The sequence below is a fragment of the Atractosteus spatula genome, chromosome 25 (assembly GCF_055471065.1).
Source record: "Atractosteus spatula isolate fAtrSpa1 chromosome 25, fAtrSpa1.hap1, whole genome shotgun sequence".
Taxonomy (NCBI): Eukaryota; Metazoa; Chordata; class Actinopteri; order Semionotiformes; family Lepisosteidae; genus Atractosteus; species Atractosteus spatula.
In genome coordinates this window covers 8,083,200-8,100,436 of record NC_142730.1, presented here as the reverse complement: position 1 = coordinate 8,100,436, position 17,237 = coordinate 8,083,200, and the positions used below count along the sequence as shown (strand labels likewise).

The following is a 17,237-nucleotide window of genomic DNA, read 5'->3' as shown; positions in this document are numbered from 1 at the left end:
CAGCTCGCAGATACTTATTTGACCTAGTTTCTGGATTAATTACACGATCCTTGACCTACAGAGAACACCTGATGGAACAAAGAGCCCACTGTGTGGCTGAACCATCTGTTTGGATGAACACGGTGTCCGGGCGTTGTGAGACTTTTGGAGACAAATCAGTTGGTAAGATATGGCACACGTGAAGTACAATACTGTTGGAAGTTTCATTCCAGTGACATATGATGCAAAAGCAAAAGTGCAATAAAAAAATGCATGTCAGTGAAAAAAACAAATTCAAACATCAGGTTGATGTTGTTTTAGCAGGTGTGTGAGCACGCTATATTCCAGGCAATAACTGGGAAATATGCCATCAGGGCAGAATGATATGAAACAGTGCAATAAGGAAAGTAACTGGGTATGTGCCACCATGTTCCTACTGGACACTGCCCATCACGAGTCTTTCTTTTTTTACGTCAAATCGCCAATTATTTTTCATTGCTTCCCTGCCCAATCTGTAACTGTTTTAAAGAATCGGCTCTTGGGCAATGACTCCTGCACCCAGCAGGTGGGAGAGAAGTAGGATCAGAGGCACGGGCATCTGATTTCCCTGCGGTCAGCTGGAGCCCCTGACCACAGGAGCACCAGCGATGGCTGGAAGAGCAGCCCCCCCCCCCCTCTCGAACTGCAGGAGTCGCTGCTGGGGCAGACAGCTGCCACACCCCAGCAACCAGCCAGGTCGCTTAGCCACGGCTTGGAGCTGCTTAGATCTCAGCTTTCTGGATCACAGTGCTAAACCCGTGCACTGGGTGAGCGTGTTTACTGGCGGAGCCAGACAGGAGACCCCAAGCATATTTCCACACGTTTAGACGGAGGTCTGGTATCACAGCAGTGTTAGGCTGGAATCGGACGCAAGACCAATGTACCTCACTCACCAGCTCCAGCTCCTCATCTGTCTGCATGAAGGGAAGAGGACAGAAAGCACGTTAATTCACCCCGAGACACTGCAATGCCCTCTGGGGCCTGCCATTCTTGTCTGTGCGTCGAGCAGATGTTTGTTTTGGTAGGGTCTTAAGCTCAATTTTTAGCTTAACTTGAGACTTACAAGACTATGCAAATGCATACAGGCAATGAAGTAGAACTACTGTTTTTGCTTGTGGCGAAGAGTTGAATAGAACACCAAAATGCCAAGCGGCATCATCAGTTTTGCCACAAAAAGTGTTATGAACACAAGTCCAGTAGAATGAATCCAGATCTCTCTATTTAAATGCCTCGCACCTGGGCCCAAAAACAGCAGCCTACAGTTCCAAACACCAGGGGGAAATATCTCTGTGTTGCACCACACTTTTCCAAACATGCAGTGCATGCAACACTTAAATGCTTCCCCGGAACATACAGTACTTCCTAGCAATGGATCAGAAAAAGAAAGGCCATTAGCACAGGACAAAAGTGGACTAAAGTGCATTTATATTTACACGAACTTCCACACTGGCAACAGAATTAACAGTGGAGAGATCTGGGTGCCCTGCTGTGATCTAAGCGCACCAGAACTGGGCTCAGCTGGTTCAAAGGCGTCTGGCTGGACTCACCAGCTGCATGAGTCCCTTCCCGCTCTGTGAGGTGATGACCCTGAGGTCCGGCTTGCGGCTGTTCACCATCTGGGCGCTGGGCGGAGGCGGAGACTTCGACGGGCCAACTTTCCCCAAGCTGCTGCCATTGGATACTGAGAGGAGACCGGGCGACGCCCTGGCACTGATGTACCCGTTTGCTGGGAGAGGATAAAAAAATGCTACACATAAGGTGGGAGGGGGCAAATCTGCTTTTGAATGAGCCCAGTCACTCGGTGAGCGAATAAAACTGTAACAAGTGAAAAACTAGGGCCTGAAATTCAGAGGCAGTTCCTTGACACAAAGGGTGGTCTGTGTCTTGAGTAAATCTCCCAGTCATAATGCTGGTCCAGATGTCCTGGGGTCATTTAAACAAACGATGCGTCCCATGTATCATAAGCAAACACCATCCATTAAGATAGGAGCTGTTGGTGTGGTACTCAGTGCTCTTAGGTTTTTATTGGTGGAACAACTGGAGGATTTACTGTGGCTCTGAGAGTCACAACGCATACATTCCATCTGCATCACTAATGCACTTGACAAATCAGAAAACACCACACATTTTCTGAGATTGTTTCACTATGTGCAATGTTTCTATATCTGAATCGTCTTACTGTGCCTGATGTCAGCATTACCGTCTGTTTTGCAAGTAACATGGAGACGAGATGCCTTTCTCTGATCCATAACCGAGCAAGCAGACAAGCACAACGGGCTGACATCTAAGTGAACCAGCCACTAGTCAGGCCTGCCTGTGCAGAAGGTAAGAGGACGGAGAGGAAGAGGAGAAGAGAGAGGGAGGAGAGACTGGAAGGGGTATGGGCCGGATCAGGCCAGGGAGAGTGGGACAGAGAAAGAGCAGAGAGAGTGTGGCACAAGTAGATGGAGAGCCCGACAGAGTGGGACAGAAAGACGGAGGAGAAAGGAGGAGAGAGCGCCACCTGCTGGCCTGAACAACCTCCCACAGCCAGTTTCTCCGCTGCCGCTCCAGCACTGCATGACGGACCGAAGCCGTGGACCAGCGTGAAAATGGCCAGACCCAGAGTCGGCACGCCTCATACTTGCAACCCGAATCTCGAATTTGGGTCAAGCCATCACCAGATCATTTGTTCCAAAATCTACCTGGCCTTGCACTGCAGCACACTCGCAGTGTCCAGGGACGGAGAGTGACTAGACTGTGGGAAAATAATTAAATGCACACTAATGCTGTCGAACCAAAAAAAAAAACGTAAAAAACCTGGACTTGACTTGAGGAGAGAAAAAAGGGGGAGGAGGGCCGTTATCCTCCTCTCCCCACGCCCCCTGGGTCTGGAGTTTCTCACAGCCTGAGGAAAGATGACCACCGAGTGGGCAGCTGTTGGAAGCAACCCCCCCCATACCCCACGCCATCCCTCAAAGCCCCCCCTGCCTGACCCCCCAGGCCTGGGCCTGTCTCCCTCTCTGCCTGAGAAATGGCTCCAGTTCCTCTGGGCCGGGTGGAGGCATGCGTGGAATGCTGGATGACGTCAATAGTGACATTCCCAGAGCCCCGGCTACCAGCACAACAGCTGAGCTGAGCGAGTGTGTTTTTGCAGGGGGGGGCGGAATGGATAACTGTGTTGTCACACTGACAACACCTTGCTACACTGCAAGAGTCTGATGCAGCATCTCCTCCTCCCCTGGTTAGATTTCTTATGTCTTATTGTCCGGTCGTGTGAGCGCTACTATTGTCTCGGACTGCGATCTGCTAATACCACCTACTGGACCCACTCCTGAAACAATCTGGGGACAGCGGATGGGATAGGAATTCATCCCCCCCCCCTCCCCATTTTCTGAATCTAGAGGTACAAAAAGTTTAAAAGGCCCTTGATCCGTCTGTTCTGCCTGCCCTAGCTACGCGTCGCTTTCAGAAAGAGAAAGAAGGCTGAGCCCAGGCTCATGCCGGGACTTGGAAAAGGCGCAGGAGCTGCAGGAGGGCTGAAGTGCAAGGAAGAAAAGAGGAGAGAGGAGCACAGAAAGACAGGAAGAGGGAGAAACAGAGAGAGAGAGCTCTGCTGCGCGGGCGCTTGTGGAACCGGGGATCAAACAAGAGATAGAAAGGGCTTCTTTCTGCTTCCTGGCACGTCATCGCGATCGAGCAGCTCCTCTCCCATCCCCCTCTCCCACCAGGATATTCCGAACTTCCAGAGATGGGGATGGATATGCCGAGCTGGATATGAGGGAACAGCTGAGTGGGAGATGGGGGGGGGGTGCTGTCTATCCAGGCCATTCATGCCTCTCTCGCGCCGGACACTGCCCACACCTGTTCCCTGCTGACAGCTGAAGGTCACTCGGTGGCCCTGGTGGAGCTGGACCCCGGGCTGGTAAACAGGCGCTAGCTGGTCTCAGAGAGAGGCTCCCTGCTGACAACACTGACACCACTGGCAAGTGCTTGAGCTGAGCACGAAACCACAGCCCGAAGGTTCACGCGAGCAACGGGGCGACCGGGTGAAAGCCGGCAACAGATGGACAGCTGGCAACATGTATGAGTGTTGGATTCCCCTGCATAAGCACAGAGATGGCGACCACGTACTTCAGAAAAAGCGCTTTAGTGCCCGTTATCGATCTGACAGCAGTTATATTCCCCGGTTTCTGAGCTTTGGTCACGGTGGAGGGTTTGAAGGGTTTTTAAGGGGGCTCTCACCCGTGTTCCTCGTCGCTGGAGCAGCGAGAACAGGCTGGCTCAGACAGGCGGGACAGGTGCGCGCCTGTGCGGGGTACGGTGGGGGGCCCCCCGCCGCCGAGGACAGTATGTGCACCTTCCGCAGGGGCAGGAGCGCCAAACCCTTTGCCCTTTTCAAATAGGGGACCTGGAACTGCGCCGCCCGCGCCAGCGAGGACTGAAGCGCGCTGCGAGCTGAGGAAGGCAGGAGGGAGCCCGTCCGCAGGGGCTGGCACGCGGCCGTGCGGCCCGCAGGCACCGCGGCTGTGCCAGTTTCGATTAGTGCTGTCTGAAAGATTGTGATGCCACGGATCAGCCTGCACCGACAGGACCCAGGAGGGAGGGGAGTCTTATGAGCTGTTGAGCATCCGCAGGGCACTCAAGCTTGCATTTGTTCACAGACACTCTCCTGTTATTCTGCATGACCCTCTGTGACTCCCTCGTTGCCTGGAGGGGGTGTGGCAACCACAGCGTCTGCAACTCCCAGAGCTTTACCGGTTTATTTTCTCCCACTGGGCAGTCTGTCATATCCCCCTCCTCTGTGCCCCCAGGGTCAACTGCTGCTGTACAATACCGTCAGCTGCTCTATAATTCTCTTAGGCGCTCTGCAGCACACTGGTGCAAAAGGTGCTTTTTTGAATAAACGAATGACTGGCTGAATCTGCTGATTGATTGATTGACTCACCCACTGGACTTGGACAAGCTCCATTGGAGTTGTTCAAATCGCCTCCCAGAAGAGCTCCTGAAAGCAGGCAGAGAACATTTATATTACTGAGGGCAATTAAGTAACCGGCTGTTGAACTGACTGCAACAAACTAATTGTTCTTCAGAAAGTCGTACTGTAATCCAGCGCAGATTCTCAGGTTGTCCAACCAGTGCCTTCAAGTACACAATGAGTAGGACACATTTTATTTCTAGGTCTCTGGGAATCCAGCTCCTAGTGGACACTGCCCCTATAAAAGCTCACCAATAATAATAATAAGAGTCCACCTTATTACTACCACAGCGGGGTCTGATAAAGACCCTAGAGAGTGAAAGAGAGACTTGTACACTAAATCTCACCTCCCACCCTCTTCTTTCCCATTTTAAACTGCTACCTCATGGGAAGCATTTCAGAATGCCAAAGGCCTAGAAAAATTTGTAGAAGAAATCCTTTGTTCTCTGTGCAATCGGTATATTAAACGCAGCTACTATAGGCAATTTTTTCCTGTATTAAGCTAACAGATGAGCAATACGAGCAGAGGGAGATGTGTATGTATTGTTGCATGGCTAGGACGATCGTTAATTAATATGCATTAATTTAATGTTGAATGTTGTTTGTTTTTTTAACGGTGAAAAATTTCCACCCTTTTGGACAGTAAAGTTATACAGCTACAGAACATAACAAGGAAAAGCAATGTGACAGCAAGACAAAACAGGCAAAATTACTACAGTATATGCAGAAAACAAGGCACATGTTTATTATAAAGACAGGACCGTGTCTAGGAATGACTTCCTAGCTGATGTTTCAACGAGAGGGTCGCGTCAGGGGTCTTACCTGCGCTGGCCGGTCTCTGTGGCAACCCCGGGGAGACTGTGTTTCTCTGTAGCGCGGGCTGCTGAGGCGACAGGAGGCGAGGGTCTGAGAGCGATGATGTCACAAAGGAGGTCGTAACCAGGGCACCGCTGGGGTTGCTGAACTGTAGTGCGTTCTGATTGGACACTGGGACCGTGACAGGCATTGAGAAAGTGGGAGGTGGGACTGCCGACTGAGATGGAGAGGGAAAAAAAAGAGGTCTTTTGTCAGAACATCCACCACAACTTCCTGGGATATATATCACCTGATCTGCAGGAAGCACTCAGAAACTCGGGCAGCATCACCTAAACCTTTAGCTCACTCTCTCTGCCTGTCCCATATGAAGGACAAGTTTAATCCAGCTGTTCCGCAATTTAAGAGGAACTGTTTATGAAAGGAAAAGAATGGGATCATAAGATGTCATTCACTAAATCCTCACCCACACGGAAAAGACAGTTGTGCAGCTGCTTGTGATTAATCAGAATCAGAATCACTTTATTAGCCAAGTGCATATACAAGGAATATACGGCCATATTAACCAATCATTGGTGGTTGGTGTTTTTTTTTATAACATTAAATTTATGTCATAAAACAACAAAGACATTCAAAGGATACATTTTTCAGATCAGAGGAAGAGGGAAGCTTTTCAGTGTTGCACACTATAGTTCTTTAATGTCCCCCTTCAATAGTATTGAACAACCCTAAGTTTGATTCCCCATCCTGGCTCGTGATCAGCTTTTAAAAGACTTTGCCAAAGCTTTTTTGTGTGTGTGGAAGATTATATAGGAAAGGAATACGGAAGTAAAACCGAAGTGGAAGTGGAAAGCCGCGGCTCACACCAGGAATAGATGGTCAGAAGAGAAATAACAGGAAAGAGCAGAGTCCCGTCGCTGTCCAAGGGGGCTGCTTTCGACCAGCACTTGCAAGAGCGCCGTTCTTTTCCTGGAATCATGAGTCACCCTGTTCAAGTTACAGGCAGCCGGCCGTCCATCACAACGGGAACTTCTTGTACTGGTGGAGCCTTATTAGAGCAACCCATTTTCCCCTATTCCTCCGTGAATGGGGAGGCTATATTTAGAATGTGGGACAAGAGTGTCCTCAGATGTCGTGAACAGGACCCAGTTCGAAGAGCTGGTGAAAGTCATCTGGCTTTCCCCCGGCGCTACGGTTCTCACATGCTCTTGCCCTCCCTTCCCGCGAGCTCTTAGAAAAATCGCTGCTGTTGTGTCTATGGTTTTTTTTTTGGAGGGGGGGGGGAGGGCAGGGGGAGTGGTGGTGGAGGCTACAAGAGAATTTTAAGTGCTTTCATTTTCGCCGACGGCCAACGGAACATGGCGCGGCCTTGATATGGTTCCCCTCACACCTCCCACCCCTCAAACCAGATGTGCGTGGTGAGTGCGGGGGGATCTAGAGATTACAGACCTGAACCCAGGTTGTGCCAAACAACACAAAAACCAGCACGACCCAAACACTTCCAGGATGCAGAACTGTGCAGTGCCCTAGCTCCATACAGACCTACACCATATGTCTTGGATGAGGTCATACTATGACATCACTAGCTAACTAGGTAAACCATGATTGGCTAGCCCCCCACTCAACAGCTGGACAGTCATTGGCTGTCCTTCGGGCCTTTGCCAAAGCAGGCAGACCTGCACAGGAACACACGCAATGACACAGAAATCACAAGGTTAAGAAAAAAACAAACAAACTCAGAATCCATTGTCAGGCGCACCCAGGCAGACCATTAGAAAAGCTTACTCTGGTGTAATGTGGTAAAGTGCGGTACAGGGAGGTCAGAACGCGGGAAAAGCAGACAAGTACGGTGTGAAATGGCAAAGCAAACCTACGTGTAGCAATAGCGTGAAACCACAGGAATGGTACCACACAACTGCACCGCACAAGATACCACAGTAAACCGTTAGAAAAACACAAAAGGTAGAAGCAGGTAGTACAGCTTGTCCCCCACTGGTTAGTAATGCTGCTGTACCTGCGGGGGAGATATAACCTGGCATACTGGACAGGTGTGGGTGAGGGGAAGGTGGACTGGTCCACTGTATTTGGACTCCAGTTCCGCATCGCAGCTGCACACTTTAACAGGGCAGCTGGCAGCAGACTTTGCCCAGAACCTGTGTGGCTTTCCGAACCGGCGACTCTGGTATTGGTTAGGATCTCCGCCACGTACTTTTCTGAGCCACAGGGTTGAGTGCCCTGCCACGGGCTTCAAGAAAGACCTTCCCCGTTCCTGGGAACGCACCATGGCAATACCTTGGGCAGGCCAGGTCGGCACACGGTGCGTTGGCGTGTGTGTTGGGGAGGGAGCGTCTCCGAATGCCAGGGTCCATAGTATTGGCAGAGACGGCCACGCACAAACATGCTGGCGGCATGCTCCAGCACTCCACAGTGTCAGTCAAAGCCAGGGGTTAGTGGTGGTGTGGGTGCTGTGGGGGTGTGTGTGGGAAGTGTGGCATACAGCACTTGATACTGAAAGGGAGGCTAAAGTTGCTATGGGTTTTCCGGCCCCTTCAAACTGCTGCCACAGTCGATTAAGCCATTAAGACTCAATTAAGTAATTGAGGTGCTGCGAAGCTCAGGGTCTTGCAATCAGAAGAGCCAAACGTGACCCAACAGCCCAACGGGCTTCCCCACACGGACAACGACGGCATTTCTTCACGACTGTGAAAACGGCGACATTTCCTTTCATTTCATTCCGAGACCTACGGAACTTTGAGGGAACCAATTTTCTTGGAACTGTCCACTTGCTTTTTAAAACTGATGGTCAGAGTCTGGTGAAGTGTCAAAGCAGCTGTTGAAATCCTGCAAATTCCAGGTGTAGTTGACGAGCCTGCCAGCCGCCTGGTTTGGTAAGGACCTGCTGTTCAAGCAGCTGTAGTGTCCAGGGAGCTGCGGACTGACCGATGTGGGTCAGTGCGAGAATTTGTTCCCCATCCTTGGCCAGTTCGGTCGGTCCGCTAGTCCAGAGAGCCAGCGTCCACCTTATAACCCTGTTGAGCCCGGCCTGAGTTTGGGGGGGCTTGGATTTCAGAAGACAGGCCCTCCTCTTGGGTTTGGGGTTTTAAACATCATGGCGGGTGAGTGTTTCCTCGCTGCCCCGCTGTCCACTGGTCAGCAGTGGTCAAGCGCATTACATGAGCATGACATCGGTGGAAAATGCTCAGATCCTAATACACCAGGAAGAGCCCACTGCTGCTACAGGTCCTCACAGCCCACAATATATTCTAAATATCTGGGATCCTTCCATCTGCTTTATCTTCTGCAATGAATATTTTCCATGCAGTGACTACCGTAACAAAGCACATGCTTTATAATACAACTGCAATTACCACGTTATTCAAGCTGGCTCTGACGCTTGCTGACGAATAGGCAGGGTAGCTTCTCTGATAACTTATTTCATTTAACCATCTGGTTTGCAGCGGGGATCAACTGTTGAAGGATAAAAATCAAAACTTCCTCAAATGACTCCGTTTCACCACAAGGGGCGAGATGCAGCTTTTTAGCAGTTGCACCAAAGGTGGATTACTGAAAATGGAGAGTTTTCCTGCAGGATATCAATATTTATTCTTAATGAATTGGGGCTGTAACTTCAGTTTTAAAAAGGTGAAGATCACACCTTTTAGCTTATTAGGTGCTCTCTTTTTTAATAGAAAAAGGGGTTAATTATGCAAATGAATACATCCCCATTAGATTAAATGGGTATTACTGTATGTCATGATTATATTTGTTCGCACATTCTGAACATATTCTGAACAATTAGTGGTTAGCACAAATTTGGCCCCCTATCTCCTGTGTTATACCCTCCATTGCAAGCCCATTTCTTTGTTGTACAGGCTGCTACACAACTAACCCATTTTTCTCATCTGCACTCCACTCTGGTGAATTGCGCTGATGTGCTGCTATCAAGGCAAATTAATTCTATGCCCTACTTTTCTCCTCTGTGCCCCAGAAGTCTGCAAAAGTTACCGTGTTCTCCTGGAAAACGAGTGCACAAGCATGTTTTTTTCCCTTCTCTTTAAGCTTCATTTGCCCGATTCTAACTTGTCCCATTCTCCTAGTCCCAGCCCTGCTGCTCTGGCCAGGGAGATTGAAAACCCTCTGCTCCTCGCCCCCATCACCCAGATGGGAGCGTACCAGATGTCTCAGGCTGGACGCCCCCTCTCTGACCAACATGGATCACAGCTGGTTGTGCGATACAGGCCCAGACCAAGTTGATAGCTTTGGTGTGTCCCTCTTCTTGCGTTCCATTGTAACTCTATTCTGGCTAATTCCTAGTTGGTAAAAGTTCCTAGGCCTTAGGGCCAATTAAGTAATTAGGGGATAACTGAACTTACTAGCTTGAATCAAGTCAATCCTGAGGAAAAGCTGGAATATATTTCTGAGGTCGTGTTCTCTCCCCATGTTAGTGCAAATAGCACCCAAGCCCTCCCTGGTGCACAAGCGCTCTAGATGAAGACTTCTTGGTTGTTAAAAGATTGAAATTAAAAAGAAGGGTGTCATTTAATCAGACAGTATCTCACCCTGGACCCTCAGGGCATGACAGCTAAGATACCCGCCAAGGGAGATCCATTTTAGCAGCTAGAAGACCTGCCAATCAGATAAAGAGCGCTAAAATAAAACACAGCAGCCCAGGGATTCAGTCCTGTGTAAATACATGAACAATACTGGATCAGGAAATAATAACTGATGACTATTCTAATGCATGGAGAGGGAGAGGAGAAACTGAATGAGGCCAATTAAGTCAATTAAAAGCTCAGATGGACCCAAAGCCATCTAGATCAGGAGGAAGAGCCAGGGCTTTAGAACCACCTGGGAAATGGAGGACATCTGTATTTGAGAAGAAAGCACGGGCTGCGCTCCTGTTTTTGTAGAAACTTTCCAGTATTCTGCAGGTGAAGTCGATATCAAAGGAGCACTCCGAGCTGGTGATGAGCACTAGAAACCACGGAGCAAGGCGGGCAAAGGGTTGGCAGCCTGCTGGTCAGGCAGAATGAATGTGGGCCCCATGGCCACACATGGATGACCAGGACTCTCATCAAGCAGGTGGACAGAACAGCAAGAGCCGGAGGGACCATCAGTCTTGTTTTCCCGATTTCCCAGGATTCCATGCCATCTCCGCTTGTCCGACAATGCGATCAAGAACACGGGTTCCAGGAAGGGCATGGGTGGCAAGATATGCTAAGGCAGGGCGAGCAGCCCAGCAGGGTCTGTAGGTCCCAGCAGCATGCGTCTTTCGTTAACTTGCTCGATTGGCCCTTGAGTCTTTTGTGCATAGGTCCGAAACGGCCGAGTTTAAGGAGGCCTCCAGGACCTGCATGACTGTTATCCTTCGGAAGCAGACTTGGGGAGCCCTGTTCTGGGATTTAAGGAGGGATGTGCATCCCATCAGTCCCTATCTTGTCACGTCAAGGCTACAGGCCGTGCCTGTGGGAATAGTGCTGTATGCGACAGTTCCTGTGGCCTGTGCGAGGTGTGTACACCAAAGAGGGGGGGGGGGGGGGGGGTCTCTGCTGCAGAGCATGACAGCGTGAGCTGTTTCCGATTCCGCCCTGGAGTGGACAGGGAGCTTGACTGGACTTGAGGAAAGCACCGCGGCAAGGGAGTTCGGACACGACCGCAATGGCTAGGAAACAAAATCTGTGGCTGTTGACTTGCACCTGTTAACCCTAGCCTGCTACTGCTGCCACCTTCCAGTTCTAGATACAGCTGACAAGCTCCGCCAAGAGGGATCTGCTCAGTGAAAGGTGCAAACTGCCTTGCAACGTGCCGTCACGAAAGGCGCTGCATCAGATCATTTTTACGAAGCATTAAAAATTTGCAGGGCCAGGTCGGAAGACAGGTAATCGTACATTTCACCGACATTACCATCATAATGTAATGAACACAGAGAAAGATTCATGACTTAAGACATCATTCATTTGTTTTAAATTTGACTCCAAATTTGCATGTGAGTTCCAGACACATTTAAGCGTGAAAGCCAAAAAAGAAAATGTACTGTGTGATTTTGCTCTAAATCAGCGATTCTTAGCCTTTACTACAGGTGCACCTCTTTGGGTGTTCTTGCACCCCTGATCAAAAATTGTTGAATTATGGTTCTGGATGATTCACCTTCTAAAAATAATCTGGCCTGTCTCACACCCCCCCAGAGAGGGCACCTCACACCCCATATTACAATCCGCTGCTCTAAATTATTAGCTGCGAGTGGGGAAAAAAAAAAAGTTAAAACTCCCAATCAGATGTCCAGAAAAACAAACAGAGGGTTTGTATGGATAATAGAGCAAATAATCCAGGCAGCATTTGGGGGTAGAGCTCAGGGCTCTGATGTCCCAAATGGAAGACTACAGGTTCAAATCCCATAGAGGATTCTGCTGGAGGATAGTGCCCTCGAGCAGAACTGCTCTAGTAAATACCCTGCTGCAGAACAGATTCTCCAGGTCGTCCCTGTAATTGGGAATCTGTTCTCAGCTGACCTACAGTATCTAGTTAAATTAAACTTAAAAGAACCCTGAAGGAGTTTAAAGAACAAGTTTGCAGTATGGGCATGAAGTGAGAGAAGGCCATTCGGCCCTCTTGGATTCTGGGAAAATGGAAAAAGAATGCAGTCGCATAGCATAGGAGACCACAGAGGCCTTTGCGAATAAGATGCACAGAAAACTGCAGACTGGCTGTGAAGATCAGTATGGATCGGTCACTGAGGAATTCTAACTGCTGTCAAGACTGTCGGTGATGATTATAGTGGTGGCAGTCAATATTGCGAGTTTATTAACTAGCAGCGCGCGCGTCCTGCCCAGACAAGCTCCCTCTGTTGGCCAGGGTGATGTCTCTCCAGAGCAGAACTCCCAGAAGGCTCACGCGGTCCTGACACACAGAGCTGGGCTTCGAAGGAGCAGCCCAGTCCCGAGCGCCTGCTGACTCCCATTACCTGCGTGTGCCGCCAGCGATTTCTCTGTGCCGCCGATCCTGCGGAGAGTGATGAATGCCATGGCAACCGGACTGTTCGAGCAGTCGCAGCTCGTGGGAAGAGTTATGGATGATCTCTGACTAAGAGGAAGTGGGTGTGGGGTGGGGGAAGGTAATCACTGACGCACACCTTAGCACAGCGTGCCCAAGACTGTGCAGAGCTGGGGAGCAGCAGAACCTCAGGAGCCCTCTTTGTTTACGGGGCTATTCAACATCTATCTGTCCATCAGCAGCTGGGACCCTGCGTTCCCTGCAAGCCTGGATTGCACTGTACACTCCACAGTAATTGAACTACAATCGCAGTTTGTGTTCAGCCCTCAGGCAGAACCTGGTCTGCGTTTATCAAAGCTATGGATAGCTGCAGAAGATCATCTGAAAAGATAAAAGAATTATAATCCACCTGACAGATCCAAACTTACACGTTTTTAGCAAAGGAAAGGAAATGCAAAACCCTTTCCATGTCTTCTGCAAATGCTAACATTGCGAAGGCTGTGATGCATAATTACTGATAACAGATATGCGGGTGTAAGTTTGCTGATCGTATTCCCTGCTAGTTTTACTGCATGAGTTTTTCTTTGCTTTCACACCCCTCGGTTCTGAAGCTCTGATGCTCCTGCAGCTGCTCCCGAACTCTCGAGTGCTAGGCCGAGACACGGGCAACAGCACCCCCTCTATGGCATAAGGTGACTGTCCTCTGATTAGAGCAAGGGCACCCTGATCGGGGGGTGGGCATGTACTCCAGACCACAAGAGCCTGAACGATGTGCTGCCTGATGCTGTCCCCACGTGCAGGACTGCCTTGAGTTTAGGGGGTGCTGAGGGGTGTGTGTGGGACTGATCCAGTTTTCAGCCGGAAGGACTGTTTTTGCCAGGGATGGCGAGAGTCTGGTGAAGGTGAAGTCCGTCTAATGCTAGGCCTAGGGAGGAGGGGGGAACCCTAATATATTGGATGACGTACTCCTCTCATTCTTAATCCTTCCCAGCCACATAACTCCCCAGCAGGAACTGAAGGCAGAGTCGCTGACGGCACAGAAGGGACAGCGAACCAGCAGGCGAATGAAGAAGCCATCATCATCATCATCATGCTGCTCTCCCCTTGCCCACCTCTGGCAAACACACCTCTGCACAGGGCTTGGATTGGGGGACAGGGGAGGGATTTCGGAGTGCTCTCATTCCCCTAGCGAGTACTCACTGACAGTCTATAGCTCTGCATCATTTTATCAAACTCCTCGTCAATTTTTTTGTACTTCTCCTCTGTGCGGGGGGTGAGGGAGAAGGGCTCCTCGGGGTCCGGGCTCTCGCAGTCCCGATGCTCCTTCTTGCTCAGAGCCTTTTTTTCGTTTGTGATAGGGGGGGTGGCCGGGGGCGGTGGGGGCGGGAGGGGGTTGAAGGAGGACCCCCCAGGGGGAGAGACCGGCCCGGACCGGATGCAGGCCAGACAGAAAGAAAGAGAGAGAGAAAAAAAGAAAGAGACAGGAGGTTAGGAGAGGCGCAGGGGAGGCAGTACTTACGTATCTCTTGAAGAGGATGTCTAGGTCTTCGTTAGTCTTGCGGTACTTGTCGTCGGTCAGCGGGCTCTGGTCGATGGAGTCGTCGCCGTCGGGCTCGGGGCTGTCGCAGCCATTGAACCCTTTCTTTCGTAACGTCTGCGGGAAGCGAAGCCAGGGACAGTTTTATACCCGTGCCCGGATCAGCTGGGACTCTCCCCTGGCGTTCCCTCACTGCCTCGCGTTTACCGGGTTTCGGCCATCACTGATCTACAGGACGCGTGCTCAGAGGTACGACCCGCTTGTGCGACTGACTGTGGGAGAGACCAGGCCCCTGGAGACCAAGCCGCACCCTGACCTGATGGCGACCCCTGGCACAGTTGGTCACTGCTGCAACTTCGCCACAAACCCCAGGACTGCAGGAACCAACTACACCCGTTTCCGGCAGCCAGAGGCCCAGAAACCAGGGCTCTTCCAGGCTGACTCTCGCGATCAGAGGAGGAATCGTTAGACTCTGAAACGCAGCCTGAAAGGATCTACTGTATTTATTACTCGTGTCAGAAAAGAAAGGGTATTTGCCTGAAGAGGAGTACTTCTCTTCAAAGAGGCTAGCTTGTAGGAGAGAAAAGTCGCATGACAGTATGGAAAGAAAAAGCCCCACCTCTCCCCTTCACTGCCCAGGGCCCAGCCAAAACAGCACTTCTCAACAGAGCGTCCCCGTCCTCAGAGCAGCGCTCGACTGGAACCACGAACGATGTCTATCAGACAGCAATCAGCCCGGCGCACGCCGCGCAGGGGCCGTGCTTCCTGCGATCGCCGGCAGACCCGGGACTAAGTTCTCAGACGCTCGTCTCGGCCTGATCTGACTGGCAGGGGGGCAGACAGCAGCGGCCGAACCGGGTCGACTCGCGCGCTACAGAACGCCGCGTATGGCAAAACCCCATTTCTCGGAAAGCTGAGATCTCCCCACCCCCCTATCCCAGAGGTGGGGGGGAATCTGGGAATAATTCCTCAGCTGCAAGTGGCTCTCCCGAGACCAGGAAAAGCCGAGCACACGGAGGACAAACGCCTTGGGTGCCAGGAGGTTTAATGGAGTGAGAGGGGTAGAGCGGGGAAGAACAGCGAACGGAGAGCAAGGGGAGAGGAGGGGGGAACGACAGTGGGAGGAGAGAGAGGGAGCGAGACAGGAGAGTGGTGGGAGGAATGGAGAGCAAGAGGCGGAGTGAGTGAAGGAGACGAGGGACGACGGAGGGATAGAGCACGAAGGAGACGCAGAAGGGAAGAGGAGGGATGGAGAGATCCAGCTCACGGGAGAAAAAGGGGAGCCTAGGTGATTCCATGCCAGAGAGAGAGAGAGAGAGAGGAATATATTTTAATTGAATTAAATTGGATTAAGACAACGCAGGGTAATATAAACACCACGTGCTGAGGGGAGATCTCCTCCTGAGCTGCTTAAAGAAAGGGCATTCCCCCTCCCCCCCTCCGACTCCGTGATCTGGATCAGCCGAGCGGATTAACCGGCAGTGGCAGGGCGAGCGGGCTGCCTGTGCTCCCAGCACGTGCGCCCCAGTGTGTGCCCTGGGGAGAGTGTGTGTGTGTGTGTGTGTGTTGCGTGTTTGCGTGGGCGCCTCAGTGCGTGTGCCTGTCTTCGCGCATCAGCTCTGAAGCATGTGTGCACTCGGGCACAGGGGCGCAGTCCCAGCAGCCTCTGACAGCGCGGCCCTGTCCGCGCGCGGTGGCATCGCGGCTTGTGTGTGTGTGTGTGTGTGTGGGCACATCTGTCTGCCTCCAGTCAGCGTGGAGATCTGTAAGAGCCCGTTCACGGACAAAGACAAACAAAATGAGTTTTGCTGATAGACAGCAAATACACACGGATAAACGGATGACACACACACACACACACACAGAGAGACAGGCTGAGACCGATCGGTACACTCTGCCCATCTGGGTTGAGTGTGCGAGTCCAGCTCGTTAGATTTCTCTGTTCCCTAAGTCCATAGGGTAATCGCAATCCTATCATTACCCAGCTGTCCAGGTACCTTTCCATTACAGGTACAGCACTAGAAAAGTATGGCACGGACTATGGCAGCAAAGTCACAAGCGTTCCTGCTGTGCAGATGCAAGGGCAAGGGGGAGTCACCCCTCCCCCTTGCTACTGACGTTCCGGGAGCCCCTGAATATTGCATGATGCCCAGAGAAACACTCACACCCGCACAAGGGGCGCTCAAGCTTGAACTCCTGTGCCCCCGGGAGCCCAGCCTCGGCTCTCACATCTGGCACATCGGGAGCTGTCAGAAAGACTCTGAGCAGCGGGGGGATTTCACAGGAAAGCCACCAGCTGCCCTCATCCAGTCCCACACCGGCTCCTGGATAAAGCAGCCAGCCCAGGCCAGCTCCCCATCTCCTGTGCTGAAGATTCTCCGAAAAACCCGAGACCCCAAGAGCTAATTCTCCATTATATACAGTACGGATTAATTTGAATTATATGAGGAATAAGAATTCCTCCCAATATGAGGAATATGACCTCATATTCCTACCACACCCCTCGAGTATGCAACACTTTTCACCATGTGCCCAGAGCCAGAGGCCTATTTTGAAAAAAAAAACGCAAACCATAATGTTTCAAAACGGCCACTCAGCAGTAAAAAAGAAAAATCCAGAACTTTATTGAATGTGGTTAGACCCCCTGGGTTCGAATCTCCGTCTCAGACTGGCATCTCAACAAGTGTTGAAGCTCCAAAGGCCACTGGAGTCCAGGTGTCTTAATGCCCTCACTTAATGCTACAGCTTCATACGCCCATCCGACTGGGAAACAAAACAAAATCGCCAATGGTCTTCAGATCTGGCCTTGCTCCCACAGTCCCGTCCGGGAGGGTCTTCGGTGGGCGGCCGTGCTGCGTGCTCTGCTGCCCCTTACAGGAGAGCCACCTCCGGCTGGAAGAGCGACTGGGCACTTGCTGCCGG

The 17,237-nt window shown here is 51.1% G+C and overlaps 1 protein-coding gene across 9 annotated transcripts in view; it reads right to left on the bottom strand.

Moving 5' to 3' along the window:
* The window catches only part of mef2d (myocyte enhancer factor 2d), a 78,490-nt gene that overhangs the window by 17,296 nt on the left and 43,957 nt on the right, over window positions 1–17,237 (bottom strand). For 2 of the 9 annotated variants that reach the window (XM_088904939.1, XM_088904945.1), the window contains exons 4-8: window positions 13,979–14,116; window positions 5,798–6,008; window positions 4,946–5,002; window positions 1,566–1,744; window positions 903–932 (exon numbers count right to left, since the gene is read on the bottom strand). In XM_088904939.1, the coding sequence (XP_088761065.1) occupies window positions 903–932; window positions 1,566–1,744; window positions 4,946–5,002; window positions 5,798–6,008; window positions 13,979–14,116 (615 nt within the window). Of the gene's footprint in view, window positions 1–902; window positions 933–1,565; window positions 1,745–4,945; window positions 5,003–5,797; window positions 6,009–13,978; window positions 14,117–14,183; window positions 14,433–17,237 lie in introns of all 9 variants that reach the window. The other 7 variants (XM_088904943.1, XM_088904947.1, XM_088904948.1 and 4 more) reach the window with 6 other exon arrangements.